Below are 24,003 nucleotides of genomic sequence, written 5' to 3' on the forward strand. Positions count from 1 at the left end.
TCATTCTCTTTTTCCGTTTACAATGTATCTTTCTTCATATTATATGATGCTTATGGTTTATTCTGGACACACACACACACACACATTTTTTTACGAAACCAGAAAAAAATCCTGTACCAAACAACCAACAAAAAGAACAAGGATGGATAGAAATTTTCGTTTAGCCCGTCGGAACAAAACCAGAAAAGAAAAAAATCCAACAGTGGGCGACAAAATATACAAAAAGCTTAAAAAACAGTAACACAAGACAAATGACAAGCCTAAGTTTCTGGTTTCAACCACACACACACAACACACCCATATAAGCAATGTAGCTTGTTCTACAAAAATATTGAATAGAAATGTTTAAAAGTTTTTTTTTTGGTTCCATGTGGTCGGTCGATTCTTTCTTTTTTTTCTATTCTTGTTGTTGTTGTCGGTATAGTTATATATGTTGTTATTCGTGGTCGTGAATTTCCTGGCCTGAATTTGGAAAAAAGATTTTTTTTTGTCTCGGTTAGTTTCATCATCACAGCGTCTCAGTGTTTGGTTTGTTTGTTTGTTTGTGTTTGTATTTTTGTTCCATAAATGACGCTATCAAAGAAAAGAAAAAAAAAGTCGAATCTAGTGAATAGAAAACATTTTAATCAAGCTTGTATAGCTTGAAACATCATTGAAAGTTTTTTTTTCATTTGGCCATTTTATTTATAAATGTTGCAAGCGAAAAAAAAATTATTTTATTTTTTATTTTTCTGGAGCGAGATTTTAAAACTTGGATTTTTTTTTCCCCAGATGAATGTAATGTAACTTATGATGGTGAAACAATTCTGTTTTTTTTTACTTAAGGATGTTTCAAGAGCAAATTTTTTTGCCAGCTATTTTATGTTATGTTGTTGTTTTTTTTCTTTAACACCATTGTTGAGTGAATTCGGCTGACTCAACAACATTACGAAAATTTGAACCAAGAGAGAGAGAGAGAGAGAGAGAGAGCGAGACAACAAAATATGATTCTAAAAGAATATGAAAACAGGATAGAAACTTTCGTTGAAAGAAAAGAAAAATCTCCATTGAGATGCTGCAATGATGATGATGATGATGATGATGTAATATCATTGATCAAATCAAGCTGACTGGTTAGATGAGATTCTAGTAAAATGTAGAATAAAAAAAAATGGAATTTTTTTTATTATTATTTGTGCTGAAATTGCTTTTCATCATTTATTTCATTTCAAAAAAAAATGGTGTGTATAGAGCTGTTAATGATTCTCACCATGACTGCTAGATTGTTGTTTTTGTTATCATTGATTCTGCTTCTGCATCTTAACATCGTTCCTAGGGTCCTTGATTTTGTTTTTTGGTTTTTTGTTTTGTGCAATGCTGCTATTGATTTAATTTTTTTACAAACAAAAGATTTTTTTGTTGTTTTTTCCATCTGTATATTTTTTCAACCAGAAACAAACAAAATAAAATGATTTTTTATTTTCGTTTTTTGTTTTCAAATGTTTGTGTGTTTTGTTTTGTTTGTAAACTTTATTTTTTTATTTCATTTTTGTTTTGTTAACGAAACATTTTAGAGAACCATATTCTCGTTGATCTTGATTTTTCGTTTTGTTTTGTCACTGAATTCATGAAAAAAACGAAATGTGCAAGGTTGTAGGGAAAAAGAGAAAGAAACCAAACTGGGAAAACGTGGGAAAAAAATATTTCTATGATTAACGATGAAACAATATTTTACTTTGGGAAACTTTTGATGTTGTTTTTTTTGTTTTGTTCTTTTAAATCCTTACCATTGATGTATACATACAAAAAAAAACATTATATAAATGATTTTATGATTCGATGCAATGTCATTATCATCAAACCGATGGATTCATTGTTTTGTTCTTCGTCGTTGTTATATTCATGCAAAGACACATCAAACAAAATTGATTCTAAATTGTTAGGAAAAAATCATGGAAAATGATTATGTTTGTTTGATAGATTTCTTGCATTTCAATTGTAAGGAAAGACAAATTTTTGCTTTTTTTCCCCTAAAAATTTCCTTATAAATCAATGTTACATTTGTACTCATCGATCCAAACTGATAATAATTATTTTTCATTTATCATCAAATAATGAAAAATATTATCATCGATCATACCTGACAAAATCATTTGATGATTTGTAATTTTTAAAAATATGTCACGTACATTAAAAAAAAAATTATAATTATAAAATATTGCCTACTACCACCATCATATTCTGAAAATCTTGTCATAGAATGACATTTGGCAGTAACGAGCGAGACAAAAAATCGATTCTTCAAATGAATATAGTGTTTTTTCTTCTTTTTTTTTGTTATTAATCATCCATGAATCGTTCAAATAATCAAATAATTTACGTTCATAACAACGGAAAAAAATAAAATATTTTATCATTACAATATTGTACCAGTTTTTCTACTGTTTTCTGTTGGTCTTTATATTCAATAATGATAATGGCCATAATAATAATGATGATGATGTCACTGTCTATCTTGTATACTGTGGCTGTCATCTATGTATGAAAAAAAATGATGATAATAATAATTTGATCATCGATTGCTCACAGGAGTAAAAAAAAATGAAAAAAAAACAGAATAATTTTATTTTGTAACAAACGAAAAAAAAATTGATGAAAATCATCATCATCCAAAAAAAAAAAAACATTCAAATCATTTGACATTATGTTTGTGCTGCGGTTTTTTTTAACATGTTTGTTTGCTGTGCCATCCATTCATCCATACGATTCTCTTCTATTCTAATTTAATGAAATTGTCTGGCCTATTTTTCTTCAATTCATTTTTTTTCTCTCTCTTTTGTTTATGATGACCAACAAAATGGAGAGAAAAATTTTGTCCAGAATTTTTATTTTTCTATTTTGTAAGTTGATTGATCATTTTGCAAAAAAAACAACAACAACAATATCCCCAATCGCCATCCCCTCCGTCATTTTCATAAATAAACGTTTGTTTTCCAGTTTCGTTTCGGACACTAACGGAGGATTTTTTTTTTTGTCTCCCATCCCAACAAATGAGACATGTGGCACATGGTGAAATATTCGATTACTAAAAAAATTTCCATTTTTTTCTCATTTAAAAAAATGACACGTTTTTTCAACCAGTTTTGTTTTCTCTTTTTCAATTCTGAATATATCAACAAATCACAAAATAAAAAAAAGAAAAATGGTTTTTCAAACTTGTATCCTAAACGAAACAAAAACAAAAATTGTTTCGCATATGAAAACAAATTTGCATACCTACCTCTTTGTTTGTAATCGTATTTTAGAGTTTAGAAAATTTAGAAACGATTCTTTTTTGTTCAACTTACATGAAATGGCAATTTCGAAAATCAAATCCTAAAATCTTTGTTTACATTACATCAAATAAAATGGAATTTCAAGTCTTTAAGACTTTATGTTTGAAAGAATATCATTCAAACATAGAGTCATGGCTGTCATTGCTTCAGGACTTTTTTTCCAAGAAAAAAAAATCGATTTTTATTCATTTTGACATAAGATTTAGTGGAAATATCTTTTTCCAATGAAAAAATAAAAATAGACATTAATTTCATTTATTTTATAAGATTGTATCCAAAAAAATTAGGTTGTGCGTGTTAACTATCATATCAATTCATCATCATATTCATTAATAAGAGAAAATAAGAAAAAATTGCTGATTTCTTTTTTATTCTTTTTATTGTTAATGGCTAGCAATTACTGAAAAAAAATGATATACTTCATCAAGATCATAAACGGCCACTTGTGTATTGCATATATTACAATGTACAGGATAATATTGATCGTTTGTTGTTAAGGTTGAAGATGAATGTTCATTTTCAGATTCCTGTTGTTCAGATTGTTGCTGTCGTTTTTTACGTTTCTGAAATCTTTTCCGTATTTTATCTTTATTTTTGATAAATAATTTTTTTCCATAATCAATACGACAATTTTGAACAAACATAGCACGATATTGTGTTTTATAGATTTCATGTCGTTGACAATCTAAACATAATAATGATAAACAACATGGACAATTTAATGTTGCATCATTGGTACGTGGTTTTTTTAGCTTTGTTTCCGATTGTAATTTACGTTTCCGTTGTTCATCATCATCATCATTTTTATTAACATTTGTATCCGATGATGATGATGATTTTATTCGTGATTCATATAGAAATTTTTTTCTATCCATCCATTGTTGATTTGAATCATCTTCATCAGGATCATAAAATAGTTCATCCATAATTTTTTCTTTTTCAATATCATTAATTCGTTTTTCTAATTTATTATTATGATTACCACTACTATTTTCATTAATGCTATTGCTACTAGATTTATTTTTTATATTCGAATCCTTCGGGATAATATTGGATGTTATTTGTTGTTGTTGCTGATCGGATGCCGATGATGATTGCCCAAAAAATTTGCTAAAACATGGCAATAATGTTGTTGAGGGAGATGATGATGATGATGATGATGGAATACCATCGACAATTTTGTTGTTGTTGTTATTGTTGTTGACTATGTGTACACCATTCAAATGATTACTAGCTTCATTATACATTTCTCTTTCAAATTGTTCATTACTATCAACAATATTATCGTCATCATCATCATCATCATCATTATTATTAACATTGTTGCCAATCAATATGTCGTATGTTTCTTTAGTTAAATGTTCTTTCAATTGAACGATTCGTTGATTCTGTCGATTATCATTATTATCATCATCATCATCACTGAGAATTTCGGGTATATAGATGTACATGTAATCGAAAATTGATCAGCAAACATCGACAACATACAAATTAATCAAAATTAAAAAACAAAAAATAGAGAAAAATGAAAAGAGAACAAAAATATTAATGATTATAATGATAGAAAATTGAAAAAAATACAATATTAATGAATAAAAATTGTTAAATATATTTGCATTATAATTTTAACTAGACATTCTATAGAGCTAATTGAATACACATGAGCATACTGGATCTTACTGTTGGTTATGGTTGATACTGATTGATTGAAATAAAAATCAAATTTGATAAACGAAAGAATCAAATGTAGAATAATATCTACCAAAGAAACAAAAAAAAAAAAAGAATTTGCCCTATATATGTGCATGTTTGTGATAATAATAATAATAATGAAAAAAAATCGAAATTTTATTATGAAATGAATATTGATTAAAGTCATGTAAATATTATATCAAACTATTCTTACTACTATATATGTTGATGGGAAAAAAACAAGGACAACGACAACGATCAATGTAATAGCAATAGCATCCCCATTTTAATCGTATTAGAATAATGGCAGTGAAGCTGCCATTCAAAGGAGCAAAAAAATTTTTTTACTTCTTTGGTATAATCTATCTGTCATGTAAGCATAGATTTTTCTTTTCTCTTACTTAGTGTTGTTCTTTATTGTAAGTATAAATTTTCATATTATTATTCATTCATCTTTACCGTCTATCGAAAAGATTGATTAAGTGATTCTGATTCTTTTTTTATTCGCTTGTGTGAAAGAAAGAAAAAAAAATACTCAACTCCGATCTAGATTTCAGAGTGTACTGTTCTTAAAACATTATTATTATTATTATTATTATTATTATTATTATTATTATTATTATTATTAGTTTTTTACTTGCCAAGGTAAAAAAAAGTGTAACAGCCCGGCAATAATAATCTCAAAGGATTTATAAACTGCAGTTGAACAACAACAAAAAAAGCAAGACGAAATCATCGACACGATAAGAAAAGACTGTTTGTTGTATTGGACAAAAATGATAACGAAATTGAAATTTCTCTTTCTCTGATATAAAAATGCAAAATATGTTACAAATTGCAATTTTATTGCCAATAATAATAAAGAAAGAAAGAGTTTTCAAACTTTTTTATATTTTTAATTTGTGAATGATAGTTTATCATTATATCCTAAATATGATCGCAATAAAAAAAACCGAATAAAATGAATATTAAATAACAAACAAATTGCTTTTTACTTTAAAATCAAAAAATAAAAAATAAAAATATGCGCATCGAATTTATGAACAAATTTCAACTTTTTGTTGTTGTTTATTTCCAAAGAGAATAAAATTTGTTTCCTATTTGTTCATTGCTTTCAAAAAAAAAAAAAAGAAAAAAATGATCAAAATTCATCGTAGAAACAGGCATACAGAATAAATATATATTTTGTTTGTTTGTTTGTTTCGCTATCTGATTACAAATTCATATCGAGAATACAGTATATTCTATAGGAACGATAATTTTTTTTCATTATAATAGTTCATTTTTATTCCATTCAACAACAAAAAAAAGTTCGAGGATCGAAAAATCGATTTGTACTCTCTCTCTCTCTCTCCCTCTTCATTCCCAATCATTATGACCAATGCCATAAACTATAATAGTTACTATTTATATTGTATAAATAAGTCATGAAATGGTCATTCATCATAACCAACAAAAAAAAATGAAAATGAAAATTTATTCCTGATTTCCATAAAAACCAATAAAAAAGTTTTTCACTTTTTTCAACAAATAAAGAAAAAGAAAAATCAATAAATAATAATATTTATTTATTCAATCGTTGAATTTGAATTCATCTCCAAAAAAAAGGAGATAATGATTCTCAGAAGCTTTAATAATGATAATAATGATGATGATTATTATCGACATTATTAACGACACTAAATGTTCTGCTCTGCTTGTGTGAAACCAAGAATATAATTAATTTGATTGAATCTTGTCGGTAAATGAGAATCTCATTTTTCCTATCTCTTTTTTTTGGAACACGTACATGGCACATTTTGGTTTCTCATTATCCCATTAATTTTTTTTGTTGTTGTTGTTGTCGGAAACATTGGGTGATCAAGTTTACTGAGATATTGACGCCATGAATACAAAAAAAGAAAGAAAGGAAACAATGGCAGGTGGTGATCACAAGATCAAGTTGATATGGATTTATTTCAACTAAAGCCAACGGAATTTGAGTTAGAATTATGGAGAGAGAAAGAATGGCCTTCGGAAACCAAACAACAATGGCAAAAAACGATGATGAGAATAATAATAATAATAAAATAAATGTCAACAAGAGGGCGTCATTAGATTTTTTGATTATCATTTTTATTTAGTTTGGGTTTTTTTTATTTCCTTTATATTTGTTTTATTCGTTAAGTCAATGGTGGTTGTTTCGATGAATATTCGGAATAAAATTATGAAGACTCGATTAGATTCGATCGATGCTACAAACAAATTTAAAAAAAAGATGACAATTTTTTTTCTTCTAATATTCCTACAGAGAAGAAAACTTTTTTCTTTCTACTTTCTTTATTCGTGAATGACGGTGATTTTTTGTTTCACTTTCCAACGAAAAAAAAAGTTTGAAATTCTATTTCAACCAAAAGAAAAAAAAATCAGTGCGTGTCAATGTCAATATTGGGCGGGTGAATATATATGAAGAATGTAGTGTGTAGTAGGTGTACATATATGATTGGAACCTTTTAAAATGATTGAAAACGATTGGATGATTCTTGATTATTATGATAATGATAGCTTACACACATACACACATGATGAAGAAAAGAATGAAAATGATAATTACAAAATCATTTTTAAAAGTCACGAAAAGTTAAGAAAGAAAGAAAAAAATTCTCAAAGGAAAAGAATCTGAAACAAAACAAGAAAAGAAAAAAAACATCAACTAATCAAAAACAATAAATGAAGGAATAAGAATTCTTTTTTTTTGAAAGAAAGAATTAAATCAACTGGAAAAAAAGTGAAACTTATATTGCAACAAAAGGAAAAAAACAGAATTACAACGAAATGATTTTTAATTGAATGGTAAATTAAAAATTTGATTTTCTAATGAAACAAAATTCTTCAATTCTTATCTTTTGATTATTATCGACAAATTTGTTTTGACCATAATAATAATAATAAATTTTATTAAATGATAATCAAACATCATAAATTGTTTGCTGGTTGACGTAAATCAACCAAAATTAATTACGTGTAGAACCAAGTGATACGATTAAGATTCTTGGTATTACCTTTGGTAATCACCGTCATCGCAATAAAATTAATTTTACCCCTCACATCAATAATATTGTTGAAAAAACTGGTAAAATCTGTAATATTCTGTTCGCTTTGATTGGAAATACTTGGGGCATTAACTCCAAAAAAAGGATTAAATTGTTTATTGGCATGATTAGACCGGCTATTGTTTATGGTTGTCACATTTGGTTTAATATGATTCCGGTTAAATCTAAACTGAAATTGAATTCATTACAACATCAAATTCTAGTTAAAGCTATTTGTGCATATCGTACTATCTCCCAAAATATTGTTTCAGTAATCTGCGATGTCTGCAAACTGTCTGATTATTGTGAAATTCTGGCAAATACGTTTGATTCAGATGGTTTGATTAAAGGTTTGGTTCGTGAAAGTAGGAAGAACCAATTCATCACCAGATATTACCAAGATACAAATCCAATTTTTCGTGATTTTTTTCCATCTTTACCCATACCAAAATTTTTTCACCCGAATTTTTCTAATATTCAGTTTATTTCTGGCCACGGTAAATTTAACAGCTACTTATTTCGAATGAATATAGTCAATTCACCAGAATGTGAGTGTGGTTACGAATATCAAAGTCCGCAACACATTTTGTTCAATTGCACTTTCTACAATTTAAATGATCATTATATATCCAGTGCTAGTGAATTTGTAAATTGTAAAAATAATTTTTTACTTTTCAATTATATTTGTAAACAGTATATTAATATGAAATTATAATTTTTTTCTCTCTTTTCTTTTTTTTTCAAGTAAACACAAATGCCATCTTGTTGGCAGTGTGTTAATTTAATAAAATTATTATTAACCAAAATTAATGAAAAAAAATTTTATTTGAAATAAAGATTTGTCTTTCTCCAATCAAGAATAATGGACAAAATTTTATTGGTTTTGTTTGTCGTCATCACAATCATCATCGATGATTGTTTTTAGATTTTTATTTACAATATATATTGGAAAAAAGATTCATTCTCTTATCTTATCGATAATAATAATAATAATTAGGTGCTAATCGAATTGAAGTGGTGCTTTTCGTTTTTATTATCGCTTTAGATTAGATCAGGAATCGATCGAAAATTGCCAACATGGTGGAAAAAAATGGTAGCCACCACTGAAATGATGGCGATAAATTATTTAAACACATTTTACAGCCCGAAGTAATGATGATTTTTGTTTTTTGTTTTCAATAGTCATCATCATTGCCATTATTGTTAGCATTGATAATGATGATGATTTAAATCGAATGCGATCTAAATACGAATATTTTATTTCATACATAGAATATAATGGATAGTCGAATGGACTCAACTGAATTGAGGTTAGAAGCCATTATTTTACCAAACATTAATTTAAATAACATGAATCTGATTCGATTCATATCATTTGAATTTGGCTAGTGTCTCTTGTATATCTGTATTATTCTGTAGGATAATCATAAACGTATATTCGAATCAATGTCAAACATTTATAGTTATTATTCATGTTTGATAAATTTATGATTAGTCAGTAACAAATAAAACTATATGAACACAAAACATAATCAATCATTAACTTTAATGTTTAAAATCAAAATAGAATTTCAAATCGATATAAACAATCTAAATATCTCATTTGAAACCAAGTTGAATCTAATGATAATTAAAATCAAAATTTCTCATCGTTTTGAGGACAACACTCACCTTGAATAAAATGATTCGGCATCACTTATACCATCAAGAATATCTTCATAATAGCAATCATCTTGATCCATCTTTTTTTTGAAATTGTTTTTATTGTTCTCGGATTCTTGAATTATGAACGCATATATGCTCAATACACATTTATCGAGCTATTCATGTGGAAATGGGCAATACAATTTCAGAAAATAAAATCGTGATTGTTTTCAGAGAAAATTTTGTTTTTATTTACAATTTTTTCGTTTATAACAAGAATAATTTCAATATTCTAAATAATGATAATATTAATTTGTAATCAAACGTTAAACATTACTCGAAATATTTGTATGGCTTTTTTGATTCGATAACGATGTTGAATTAATGGAAGGATTTTGTACAGGTTTCATAGCATAAATATAGATGGCTACGAAAACTAACCATATCGATATTATCGTGTATAAATCAATGATTGTTGCAAACAAAAATGAACAAAGAATGGCGGACAATAGAATCTCCAATGTGGCAGCAAATGTTTTGAGAATGGAATTGAGATGTTTGAGAAAAAATGAAGTAACTATACCTGCAATTGCTCCATTAAGCATTATGATAAACACATATGGTTTGAATAATATAGAGAAATCAAAAATAGCTGAATTGTTTGACAAAGGATTTGATGTAACCAACAATATTGCCAGATTACATAGAATTGAATCCGTGTACATAAAGATATTTTGCACTAGAATATGCACAGCATTTCCATCATTTTTGATAAGAAATTCATTGTACACACCAGCAAAACATGAACAAAAAAGTTGTATCAACATGAGAAGAAGATTTTTCGACATTAATGTAGAAAATATGTTAAATGAATCTGATGATGAAGATTTTATGCTATGTCCAAGTTCTTTAATCATGCAAGCCATCGTCAATAAACATAATGAAAACCATTGAATCAAAGTTAATTTCTTTTTGAATAAAATTTGAAAGAGCATGCCAGTTATCACAGTTCGAAGTTGTAATAATATAAAATAAGTGGTCGGATCATAGTTAGCCAAATTGATAAAAGCCAAATTATTGTACAGACAATATAGAAAAGCTGGTATCAGGTATAATAGACCAATACGAAAACCAGATCTAATTTCATCGAATAGTTGCCATATTGATGGCTTATCCTTAAAATACAAAACTATACATGTAATTAGTTTAATGAATTCAGTTCCAATCACAACTGAAACGATATTATAATCATATTTATTATTGGTTCCATTGTTTTGACTTGCTTTGACCAGAATACCTGTTTAAAAATTGGAATTTATTTTAAAATTGAATTGTTCATATTATAATTACAAACCTTGATTGACAAAAAGACAAATATAAGCTATAAAAATGACCAGGCTCCATTTAGTTGGGAAAAGTTGTCCGAACAATTTTTTATCTTTAACACTCATGTTTGTTGTTTTTGTTTCTATATTTTTATTGATGGATTTACAAAAAAAAAAAAAAAATGTTAGATCCACAACATTCTTGTCGTTGCAATCATATCCATTCAATTAAACAATCATTTATCTGTCCAATGATTACACATTATAATAATGTATGCTTTAGTTAAAATAATGATAATAGGGAGTAATTTCAATCAAATGTCAACTTTGTAAATCAAAAATCATTGGATTGAAATCGAATGATTATAATAATGATGCTCATCATCATTATAATCGGTTGTTCGATGTACTGTTGAGATGACAATGCGTGTTTCCATGGAGAATCTGTTTTCCTCACAATCTCTATTCTCTTTTTTTTTTTTGTTAATAAATGGGCAAAAAAATAAATAAAGGAGAGCAAAGAGAATGTTTTTTAAATTTAAAATTTTTTAATTTGATTTGAATTAAATGTATGAATCAATGATCAAGTCCATATGAATTAAGGCGTTTAGAACGATCACGTATAAGTGAAAAAGCAAATGGATTTATATTCAATTGTTTAGGCATTGCAATTCCTTGAAATCGATAGAATCTAGTTCCATCTTTTTTCTTCAATGGATGTATGGCCGATAAATAAATAAAACCGATTTGACTAGTATCGGCAATCATTGGTCCATCACTTAATTCAATGTATTGACCACAACGGTATATAGTAAATTGACGATTGGCATCTTGTTCGGTTAATTTTTCAAGCTCTGACAAACGATGGAAATTATCGGCAAATAATTTTGATGCCACTTCGGCCGATACTTGTATTCGTTCATATCTATGAGCTTTGACCGTTTCATCCCAAAGCAACGATGTTATGGATTGTATTTCTTGAGAAGTTGGTTTCCAATCGGTTAGATTTTCAACCTCAACATCACAAATAAAACTTCCACCTGTTAGATCAGCAAAAGGTTTCGAGATAATGTGTACTTTATATTCATCACGAAAAGCTTTAGGTATGACACTAGCCAAAAGCATTGAACAACTTCTCCAGAATGCATAATTGACTGGCATACAATCATCGTGTTTGAAATGCAGTAATGTTAGATTACAGGATTGCTCTAATGGTCGATGCATATCCCAATATTCATTTCCGTTAACCAAAGCCAATGCTGATCGCTGTTTGAGAATCTGATGAATGTGATTGGCACACTCGTGCGGCGTAGATATATTGGCATTCATCATGAGTACATAATCTTCACCATCAGGAAAAGGTTTCTCCAAATTCACTTCAATCTTTTCGAACCTAGTAATAAGAGATTGTTGTCGTTGTTTCTCTTCGTCAAACAATTCATTTTTGTATTTGATTGTACCTTCGACACCGATAAGTCTTGGAATTTTACTATCAAGTTCAGATTGTCTTGAAATTCGTTGATCAAACCATGATGGAGAAACATAATAACCACTCTCTAGAATTCTTCGCCCTAAACGATATGATCGATGTGGAATATGAACAAATTTAAATATTCTATATAACAATAATGAACTGGGTTGCATTTCAATTAATTTTGTTGAAAAATTGTATTTAAAAAAAAGATTCAATATTTGAAAAAAAATCAAGAATATTTTATAAATCACATGGTCAAGAATATTCATATACAATGTTACTCTATGAAATCAGACAACAAGGGGAGTGAGCCAAAATGAACAAAGAAAAATCATCCAATGAGCTAACATCGATAGAACTTAACTGGCCAATCAACAAGCAACTTGCTTTTCATTGGGTATCATTTGATTAGTTCATAATTCGATAAAACTAACGCCAAAAGGCGCTATTTGTCTTGTCCAATCAAAATTTTGAATTATTATTTGAAAAAAATTAAATTTCTGAAATTTTTGGTTTGATTAAATTCAAACTATTCGGTTTTGGATTGACAATAACTTGATGGTATGTGTAATTGAAAAATGAAAAAGTATTTAATCAATTTATTTCTTTTTGGTTATCGGATTTAGATGTATCAACAACCAGAAAATTCCAATGATAATTCATTAATGGCAGATCAAATGGGCCATACAACAGATAGTTATGATAGTGGAGACAATGATCGTAGTGAATTATTATTGCGTGAACAGGATCGTTTTTTACCCATCGCTAATATATCAAGAATAATGAAAAAATCGATACCAGCCAATGGAAAAATAGCTAAAGAGGCAAAAGAATGTGTTCAAGAATGTGTTTCCGAATTCATTAGCTTCATTACAAGCGAAGCTAGTGATCGATGTAAACAAGAAAAACGTAAAACGATCAATGGTGATGATATTTTATTTGCTATGTCTGTACTTGGATTCGATAATTATATTGAACCATTACAAGTATATCTGATGAAATATAGAGATTTTATCAGTCGTAATGATAAGGAAATCAAAAATATTGATCTCAAAGATGATGACGATGATAGCTCATCAACAAATCAACATGAAGATGATTCCATTCAATAGTTTTGACTAAATTCATTCATTCTAGCAGTTCTGATTTCAATCTTTTTTTTATCAATCTATTAGATTCATCCATTATTGTAACATAATTATTCTCTTTTCTTTTTTTTTCTTTTTTTTTGTAATCGTAAAAGGCTAAAATTTTTTTTTTGAATAAAATAACTTATTCTTCATTGGAATTGTCTCGACAATGAAGTTATCGAATGCGATAAAAATATATAAACAATCGATAGTATCGTTTTTTTTCATTCACATGGAAGCAGGTGATTTGAAAATTTAGCGTTTTATTCTTCTGAATTCTGTACAAAATGAAATTAACTAATCCATTGAATCATGCAAAATATTTTTGGTGGGGTAAAGGTTGGGGTACAAAACCTCGAATAAACACCGATAATTTTTATTATAAAATGCAATGGAAAGCCAAAGCCAAACGTCCTTTGGAAGTGATCGAACAAACATTGCCCGAAAACATCAAACCTATTGATCCGAATATCTATGTCCGACAAGAAATAAATCGAGAATTTCATATTGATCATAAATTTAAATTACCGTGGCCATATTCTCATCGACCCATTAAAGGTACACCTGAAGATCCAAATTATAAACAAGAGACGGCACTAGTTTTTCATCGAAATAAGCGTCTTATCGAACCGATAAATTTACCACTTCATTTTACCAATTCATTACTTGAAAATGATTTGCCTCAGTCTATTCTGAAATTTCAAAATCAAATTCAATTCGATGATAAATTAGTCGATTATTGTCGACGTAGATTTGAATGGTCGCTGTTTAACGATTGTGCAATGCAGAAATTACCACTAAATCGAGAGTTTCCATATTTGGATCAAAAACCACCACGTGTATTCGGGACGACCATAAATCGAAAAGAATGCTTAATTCTTCAAACTTTATATGAAATTTCAAATTCATGGACTGCTAAAACCTTTGGTTATGACCCGAATTTAATTTCAATGCGAATATCACGACCACATTGTGTCTATCCAATACGAAGGGATGAAAAATATGCCCTGCTAGATTTAGAATGTGATTTCGTAACGATATTATCGCCAACATCACCAAACACATCATTGAAATCGATCCCATTCGATCCTGATTATGTGGAAAATGCATCAAACCGACCATTAAAATCCATTTCGCCAATTTCCTGGCAAGTTGGATTTGATAATAAGAATTTCTACCCAGAAGATTTTAAATTTATTATTCCTGCGAAATCACAAATTCATACAATATTCTTATCAAATAATAATGTTCGATTATTGAATGATGAAGATTATCAAGGACATGGTATTATGTTTTGCTATGGCTATGCTATGCAACAGGCAAAATTATTGGAAAATCATGAACAAAAATTTGTTCCACAAACAATCCAATGCCTTTACACTAGTCCAAAAGATTCAATGAAAATTGGATTCGTTTTATTTCAATTGAATTCTATTGCCGGTGATGATTCTATGATCCGAAATCAAGTTTGGATTAGTGAACCTCGATCGGTTATGGATGATACACGGGCCGTACTAAACGACCTATTCACGATACAATCATTTCGTGTGGCTAATGCATCATCATTTTAATTGATTTTTTTCTCATTATTATTACAGTATCTTCTGACTGGTTCTTTTGTTTTTTTTTGTTTAATGTGAATAGAAAAAAAATGGCAAAATTCATTAATAAAAAATATATAATTTACACACTAATAAAAATTGACAATTTTGAAAAAAATGAACGGAAATAAAAATGTTTTTATCCAAAAAAATTTAGGAAACAGAAAACGAAAAACATCATGATGAGTCGTGTGAAAGAAATCGTCAAACAAAATTCATCGGTTTATGTTTTTTTGTAAACGATTTACTTATTGAGTTTTTCAAATTTCTTTTCCATTATCGAATTTTGAGTTGATATTGAATTGTTTTTTTTTCTGTTTGAATTATTTTTTGATTTTAAATACTACAGCTGCTATAATAACATAGATAAAAAACCATGAACCTGTGACAACAAATCCTATCCAAACACCGCTATCCTGTATTGACCATCCTCTTGATAATATATGTCTTAATGTTTCCGTTGGTAATGTTTGTGGTTGAAAATAACTAAACGAACGTATCCAATGTGGCATCGCTTCCAATGGCCAAATAATTCCTTTTTTTTTGAACGGAATATTTTCAAATAAGAAACGAAAAAAATGATTGGCAGAATAATTACCGCTAAGAATTAAATTCGGATAAAAAGATCCAAGAATCATCATAACTGCTGTATTCTCCTGTTTGCATAAAGCTGATACAACCAATCCTTAGTAAATGTGGGTAATGAGTGATTAAAAATTAATTCAATGAGAAACAAATATGAATGATTTTATTACCGAATGCCATCCCTGTTGCTCCTTGAAATACTAATAACAAGATTACCAATATAAATGGACCACGACTTGGAATGTCAAACACTAGAAAAGTAAATATCAATACTAATAAAATTTGTATGCTCATCACACTGATTTGAACCAATGCATGGGAGAATAAAATTTGCATAGTATCAACACCGGCAACCAAACTTCGCTCGAATAATCCATCTAATTCATAAATAGATAATTAATTGATTAAATGAATTTGAGGATTTATTTTGGAAAAAACAACCAACCTCTTCTTTCGATAATGAATGCCAACGAAGTTAAACCAGTAGCCATAATGTAACATATACTAACAACAACACCTGGAGCCATATATTCAAGATAACCTTGTTTATGTGGATCACCATAGACAGGAAATCCAAGCTGTTTTTGTTAATGAAAAAAAAACGTTGAAAAAAATCACATAGGTAAATCTTACAAAAAAAAACATACAGCAATCGGTGTTTCAGCTAGTGCTGGATTTTGACCAAACAAATTTAATGTTTCCTGTGCGAATGCCTGAAATGCTTCCCTAAATGTTTTCTCCATTGAGAATGAAATTTGTTGATCTATTTAATAAACGAAAATAATAGCGAATTTATAAATTAACAAAGTTTTTTTTCTTGATCCTTTTAGTTAAACATACTGGTTAAATCTGGATAAATTCGTACAGTACTTGCTTCGATTGTTTCATTATCAACATCTTCACCCATTACCACCCTATATATTTTTGATTAAACAAAAAAAGTGTGAATAATATTTGGATAAAGTAAATCTCAATAATTGTCAAACCGTTTTTGCAGATTGACCGAAAATTTTTCTGATAAATGAAGAACACCCCACATTTCTCCACGTTTGACTGCAGCTATGGCATCTTCCAATGAACTAAAATTATGCTGAAAAGAGAACAAAAAACAAATTATGTTTATTGATAATTTCAGTACTAATTTTCCATTAAAATATTACCAGTCGAACTGAATTTGGATCAATTTTGCTAAGAAAAAGTTTACTCAAATATGGTGGCTGTTCTTCATTAACTACAGCAACATCGATATCGAATGGTTCACCGCCGATACATAAACAAAAAAGGATCACTTGAATTGCAGGTAATAAAAATTGGAACAACAAAAGAGGTATGTTTCGTCTTAAACGAGTAAAATTTTTCCATGCAACAATACATGTCGTAGACCAGTATTCATGCCACGTGCTTAATTTGCATGAATTTTGATTATATTTTCGACTATAAGATGATGTTGGATATGTTGTCGTAGTATATGTTGCTGTTGTATGTGATATATGACCATTCGTCGCCGTACCATTCATTTGAATTTTATTGGATTTATTATTTGAATTTGTTTTGATATTATTATGACAATAACCATTTTCGCTTGTGACCAGATTGATTGTCGAATTGTTTGTTGAATGTACAATTGCTGTGGCTGGTAATGGTGGTGCAGGCGCCAGATCATAACTTGCTTCCTTATTAGTTACGTATAATGAAAATACTGATGGAAACTATTGATCCGAAACGATACAAAAAAAAGATCAAGATCAAATCAATCCATTTTGGATTACATAAAGGTTACAAGATGATGAGATGATTAGAGGTTTGAATTTGAATTGTCAACAACTTACTTTGATTATGTTTTTGAGATCTCCATTGGTTTCAATCTGATTAAATTGTCTTGCGGTAATATTTGGCGACACTGTCGTTTCATTATCTATCGATATGGTATGATTTACAGCAGCTGTAGCTGATGGTGGAATCGATGAAGGTTCATTGACAATCGTTGCCGTTAAATTCAAATCACTTCTAGGTATGGCGGTATAATTTGATAATGCAGCCGCTTTAAATGATATATCCGACATGCATAATTTAAGAAATACATCTTCTAATGTATCAAGATTATGATCAATCATTAATTGATCGGGAGAATTTTCAGCTAATAATCGTCCCTGTCGCATTAATCCAACTACATTTGCTTGTCGTGCTTCTTCAATATAATGTGTGGTTACAATCACGGTAATACGTTCTTTTCTTGTTAATGTAACTAAATGATTCCATATACTAAGAAGTAAGTGAAAAGAAAATAACAATGAGATAATCATCATCATCATTAAAAAAATGATGTTACAAAAAAATCATCATCGATTCAATAAACGATAATCATTGATGATCGCAAAATCGTACGAACCTCTGTCGCAACAAGGGATCGACACCGACCGTTGGCTCATCCAATATCAACAATGGAGGTGAATGAACAAGAGCAGCTGCCAATGATACACGACGTTTCTGTCCTCCACTATATAAGAAAAAAAATAAATTTTACGAAATAAAAATAATATCATTGAATCATCAAAAATGACAATGAATGAAATAGAAATGCTTCAGGTTAAACTTATTATGATCAATTTTTTTTGATTATTTGTCTCAAATCAAACTTCATGATGTGTGTAACAAAAATAATGACAATGATGACAATGACAATGATCAATTGGTTTGATCATTGAACAAAAGATTTGAATCAACATTGCTTATGTAATTTGTTCACTTTTATTCATAAAATTTCGATTGCTCGACATTTTTTTTTTTTTTTTTTTGATTGTCATACATATCATGTGTGGCGATATTATTATCATAATTTTAAAATACCCGTTTCTAATATGAAATATTTGATATGAGCACACAACACATAACGGTACAATTATTATCGATCCTAATTGTGAAATTTTTATTTTACTTTTATTGTTATTGTTGTTGTAACATCAATTTTTTCGTAGGATATTTTTGCTTTTAAAAAAAAGATGACAAAAATTTCAACAAGTGATTGTTATTGATTGTTTTTTACGTGTTTTTTTTCTTTGATGATGATATGCTCATTTCCCGGAAAAAAACTTATTTTATCTCATTTTACCTGGTTCGATTTCGTTTGTTTATTGTTATTATTATTGTTGTTGACATCTACAAGTGGTTTCTAAATAGTGTGTGTTTTTATGTTTGAATAAACATTGAAATGATTTGTTCTTTATTTCGTGATGTTTAAATGTTTGTGATCACATTAGATTTTGAAATAGAATTTTGATTTTGGAAAAAATATTATCAAGATAAAACAAACAAACCTTAAATGTTTTACTAGACGATTTTTGTTGGGCAAATCCAAAAATGAAATCAAAAACAAAATTCTTTCGTTAAGAAATTCAGGACTAAGATTGAATAATCGCCCAAAATAATAAAGCATTTCTTCGATTGAAAATTCATCATAAACAGCAACTTCCTGTTGTTGTTGTTGTTTTTTTGGAAAATAAATTATTGAAAAATGAAAAACAAATTCTGTATACTAACCTGTGGCATATAGCCGACCGAAGGTCCAGGTATTTGACTACCCGGTTCATTTGGCTGATAACCGAATACTCGTACATAACCTTGTTGAGCTTTTATACGTCCTACAATACAACGTAACAATGTAGTTTTTCCACAACCGCTTGGTCCAAGTAATCCATATCTACAATAATGAAATTTATCAAAATAATGTTTTTTAAATCAAAAAAAAAATTGATAAACATTGGTTTAATGTATGTATTTTGTTTGATTTTTTTTTCACTGTCCTTGACACTGGAAACGGAACAAACAATTTATTTCATCAGTTTTGGGCCTCATTGACTATATTTATTTGCATTCAGGTCATGATTGAATTTTTTTTTTTGTTTTTTTTGTTTATTCAACTAGTTGAAAAAATTATTTCGATAGTGATATTGTTGTTATCGATCGAACAAAACGATAGCAATCAATCAATTTCGATCTAACATTTAATAATCATTCTTTGGAATGGCCCAAACAAATAAACAAACACACATACACACACATTAGACATTTTTGTCTTCCTCTTTTTTTTATCACTATGGTGTTTTGTTTTCTATAGATGATGTTTGTTTTTTGTTTTGTGAATTTGTTCATTTATTATTTGTTTTGTTTTGTTAAATTTCTATTACTTGTTCACAACAACAACAACAACAAGTAGTCCACATATATTGAATGTATACAGTTCTCTCTCTCTTCTATTAAAACAACACACACACACACACACAAGTAAAACTATCTCGGAAATCAACAAACACATTAAGAAGGTTGAATCAAAAAAAAAAAATTTCAATTTACAACTATTGCTGTATACATCTGACATATTTGATAATAATGAAAATCTATATAAATGAAGGAAATAAATGAAAAACAAAACAAAAAATTGTTTCGATAAATAATTGTCTTTCAAGCAAAAGCCTGTGTGAATGGGGCTTTATCCGATTAGATTATATAAACAGAAAAATTTTGCTTATTCTCATTTCATTTTTTTTAACGATAATGTTGTTGCTGCTGGATCGGATTACGGTAATTACCAATTGATTGTTTGTTTGTTTGTTGTTCCAATCAAATAGTTTTAGGAGAAAATGAAAATGTTGAAATAATACAATTTTTTTCTGTTTGTTTGTTTGTTTGTTTCATCAAACTGAATAGTGAAATATCTGATAAAATTTGATGTAATCTTTTTTCAATATAGACTAGCATTGAAAAAAAAGAAAAGAAAATGGTGTATACATATCAAAGACCTTGATATGACTCTTTGACTAATGTGACATTCTTTTTTTTACTTTTACTTTTACTTTTTACTTTTAATTTTCGTTTTTTATATAATAATAACGAAATGAAAGGCACACCTTTCTTCATATTTTTTTTTGCTGAATGAGAAATACATTTTTTTTGTGTGTCATATCTGTGATGTTTGGCCATCGATATATGTACAAATGATCGATCGATCGATCAATCAATCCATGATGATCATAATCGATCAAAATATCTATAATATATGTGTCTGCAAATGGATAAAACGTATATATATTATTTATAACAAACAAACCGATTCGTTGTTTGAAATATTTGAAGTTCAAACACCAAAAATAAAAATAAATGAAACAAACAGATAAAATTGAAAGAATGAAATAAACCCGTTTATTACATATATAAAGAAAAATAATAGATTTTTCTGTTGTTATTGAAATTAAGAATGGCATTCAATAATCAAAAGAAAAAAAACCATTATGATTATCATTATTATAAGTAGCCAGTATATCTATCAAATTTATTCATTCATTCAAAATTAATTTTTATTTTTCTTCTGTTGAACATAATATAGTAAATTGAAAGTCAAATAATAGTGAAAATAATTTCAATTACAGTTATACCATTGATCATCATCATCATCATCATCAAAAAACGATTTCAAATACTAGAACAAGAACAAGATTTAAAGTCCAAGTTATTCAATCTAGTTAAAACTTATATAATCGCTATATATATAAGATATATGTTATGTGCTGACCGATAAAATTAAAAGTCAAAGTCGAGTTTGAATCTTTTTCTTTTTTTTTCTTCTGTTCACGTTATTTTGTGTGTGTGTGTGTGTTTGTTCCGTTGGCATTTAAGCATCATCCATTCTTAATTTGATTTCAATTTTAACGGTAAACAATAAATTTGGCCTGAATTTCATGTTGCCGGCAATTTTTGAATTGAGAAGACTACAATATTTTTTGTTTCATTGAAATGTTATTGAAATTTTTTGCTATCAAAATATAAAATTTCTTTTTTTAACATAAAAAATTTTCCTTCACAAAAATAATCTTACATTATTTTCATAATTATTAATCTTGGATTTTTTTATTGAAATATTTTTTCTTGTAAATCTTTTGACGATTATATAGTGCATTTTTTTTTGTAAATGAATTTGTTTTTAATTTTTTCTTAATAAATACAGTAGTTAGTCTTCAAGTATGATGATTTTTTTAATGTGAAATATTTTACTATAGTTTTGGCAATTTTTGTTTGTCACTCAGAAAAGATTATTAATATATTAAATGTTTGCACAACAACATAGTTAGGTAAGAAGTGATCAACAACAAAAAAAATAATGACTAAATTTAGTTATGAATAAATTTTTTCACCTGTCAATTATAAATTTGATTTCTTTCACACACAATAATAATTAATATTAATTTGGTCGAATTAAGAGAAAAAATAAATATAAATCTTTTCACATCATATATGTGTGTGTGTGTGTGGGATTAATAATGAACAATGGATGATAAGCAATGTCATCTTTCTTGTCATTTGAAGTATTTAATAAAAAATTTTCATTGAAAAAATCGACATTGAAATTTTTTTTTCATCATTAACCTTTGTTTTTTTTGTATATCGGTAAGGATAAAATATTATTGCTGTATTTTTTTCCGGATCTGTTTTTAGGTAAAAAATTTGACATTTTTTTCTGGAAACAAATGACAAAACAAAAAACAAAACAAAAAATTGAAACAAAAACATAAAAAAATTTCAGTTAAGGAAGTGAATGAAATTTTTTTTTCCTTAACATCAACGATGATGATGATGATGGCACCGATGATAATGGTGCGAAAAAAAAATTCATAGCACTATTTTTTTTTCTCGAAAAATTGAACTACCTGAATGCCTGGCATGTCCACCATCATTCAACACAATTTTCAACAGTTTGATAGACATGGATTTCAATTTTTTTTTGCTTCTGACCCAATCAACATTAACAACTATGACGACGACGACGACCGACCACCATTACCTCGGTAATCTCTTGTGCCGGACATCGTAAGATTTTTTTTTTTTTTTGAGTTTTGTGAAAGTGGTAATCATCATAGCCAAAAAAAAAAATAAAAATATAGCCGAAAGCTGAATTGTGATTATCATTTGATGAATGTCCGTAATGTTTGTTGTAAGAGAAGTAAGAGTTGTTGTTGTTGTTGAAAAAAACCCTTAAACCGAAAATGGTCTGTCTTGTTGTTTGCAATCAATGAATACTGAATGATTGAAATGTTTTTTTTACTATTTACCTCTACAAACATACTACACATATGCTTTTATCTGTATAATATGTGTCCCCCTTCACTTTCACTATGAACCGGAAGAAATAAATCCAAATAAAAAACAGAATGAGAGTAAAGTAAGTGAAAAACAAAACAAAACAGAACAAAATTGTTCGGGTTTTTTTTTTGTATAGTGTATAGTGTAGGCAAAGATTATTTTCTGGAAAAAAAATGGAAAACTTACATGGCCGCTTCGGGTACGTTCAATGAAATTGAATTAAGTACCGGTTTGATTGAATTACCACGGCCATATGATAGACAAACACGATTCACTTCAACGGCCACCTGTTGAATTGGATGTTGATCTAAACTTAATGATGATGAAAGTTTTGATTCAATTGATGGCCTATATGCACATAGCTGTACGGTGTTAACACCACCATAACCTACAGCTTCAGATTCGGTTTCGAATGGCATATTTGTTTGTTTGTTTGTTTATTGTCGATGATGATTTTTGGATTGATATTGTTGATTGAAAGTGATGATAAAATGATGTTCTCGTTTCGTTTTTTTTGTTTTGTTTTTGTTGCTTTTTGTCGATATTTGTTGTTGTTGTTATTGTTGAACCACGGGCAAAAAAAAATTATATTTCCGTATTTATGAACACAACAACAACGACAAATAACAATATACAATTGGATCAATTTAAATCTAAAAGATGTTATGCAATTTCTAATGGTCTCCAACCGCGCCAAATGTATTAACCGATTATTAAATTTAAAAAAAAACAACAACAAAATTTCAAAAATCAAATTTTTGTTTTTTCAATATTAATCGATTCGATTGTCATCATCATCATCATCATCATTCGTCGTAACATTCTTTCATAGTTTAATATTCGGTTATATGAATGAAATATTTATCCTACCATTTTCATCACATGAGCACATAAACACATGAAAACACACACACACAAACACTATTGATGTGAATTATTACATTGGATTATCCATTGTAATGTCAAATATGATCTACATTTAAGATGAATAATGATGATGAGGAAAAAAAATTAGAAACAAGAATATGATCAAGAT

The 24,003-nt window shown here is 28.3% G+C and overlaps 5 protein-coding genes across 6 annotated transcripts; 2 read left to right on the plus strand and 3 right to left on the minus strand.

Annotated features, from left to right (window-relative positions):
* Positions 1-3,667: 3,667 nt before the first annotated feature.
* On the minus strand, positions 3,668-11,525 carry LOC113793097 (uncharacterized). Of its 2 annotated transcripts, XR_012847056.1 has the most exons (3): positions 11,076-11,525; positions 9,749-11,018; positions 8,943-9,588 (listed from the first exon to the last, which is right to left on the minus strand). XR_012847056.1 is itself a non-coding variant. In XM_075823896.1 (2 exons), exons 1-2 carry the CDS (start codon positions 9,817-9,819, stop codon positions 3,698-3,700), a joined length of 1,110 nt encoding a protein of 369 aa, XP_075680011.1. In that variant the 5' UTR covers positions 9,820-9,916; the 3' UTR covers positions 3,668-3,697. The 2 variants fall into 2 exon arrangements, 1 of the variants encoding a protein (XP_075680011.1); XM_075823896.1 differs by lacking the exons at positions 8,943-9,588; positions 11,076-11,525 and adding an exon at positions 3,668-4,736 and having other exon boundaries at positions 9,749-9,916.
* A 47-nt stretch (positions 11,526-11,572) lies between these two features.
* mRpL39 (mitochondrial ribosomal protein L39) lies at positions 11,573-12,790 on the minus strand. The gene has a single exon (XM_027343585.2). It carries the CDS (start codon positions 12,787-12,789, stop codon positions 11,623-11,625), a length of 1,167 nt encoding a protein of 388 aa, XP_027199386.2. The 5' UTR covers position 12,790; the 3' UTR covers positions 11,573-11,622.
* A 54-nt stretch (positions 12,791-12,844) lies between these two features.
* Positions 12,845-13,763, plus strand: Nf-YB (nuclear factor Y-box B). The gene is made up of 2 exons (XM_027343064.2): positions 12,845-13,081; positions 13,147-13,763. The coding sequence occupies exons 1-2, from the start codon at positions 13,079-13,081 to the stop codon at positions 13,630-13,632; spliced, it is 489 nt and encodes a 162-aa protein (XP_027198865.1). The 5' UTR covers positions 12,845-13,078; the 3' UTR covers positions 13,633-13,763.
* A 97-nt stretch (positions 13,764-13,860) lies between these two features.
* LOC113793096 (large ribosomal subunit protein mL37-like) lies at positions 13,861-15,372 on the plus strand. Its single transcript, XM_027343062.2, has one exon. It carries the CDS (start codon positions 13,938-13,940, stop codon positions 15,219-15,221), a length of 1,284 nt encoding a protein of 427 aa, XP_027198863.2. The 5' UTR covers positions 13,861-13,937; the 3' UTR covers positions 15,222-15,372.
* On the minus strand, positions 15,358-23,802 carry LOC113793518 (ABC transporter G family member 20-like). The gene is made up of 13 exons (XM_027343564.2): positions 23,154-23,802; positions 19,374-19,533; positions 19,151-19,305; positions 18,226-18,333; positions 17,666-18,098; positions 16,997-17,545; positions 16,823-16,926; positions 16,677-16,750; positions 16,484-16,599; positions 16,282-16,414; positions 16,007-16,213; positions 15,850-15,936; positions 15,358-15,786 (listed from the first exon to the last, which is right to left on the minus strand). The coding sequence occupies exons 1-13, from the start codon at positions 23,384-23,386 to the stop codon at positions 15,575-15,577; spliced, it is 2,571 nt and encodes an 856-aa protein (XP_027199365.1). The 5' UTR covers positions 23,387-23,802; the 3' UTR covers positions 15,358-15,574.
* Between the last annotated feature and the right edge of the window lie 201 nt (positions 23,803-24,003).

Source organism: Dermatophagoides pteronyssinus, unplaced genomic scaffold (genome assembly GCF_027571235.1).
Source record: "Dermatophagoides pteronyssinus isolate colony J.1.1.1.1 unplaced genomic scaffold, Derpt_VIB-CSIC_2022.12 sq0001, whole genome shotgun sequence".
In the NCBI taxonomy this organism is placed as follows: Eukaryota; Metazoa; Arthropoda; class Arachnida; order Sarcoptiformes; family Pyroglyphidae; genus Dermatophagoides; species Dermatophagoides pteronyssinus.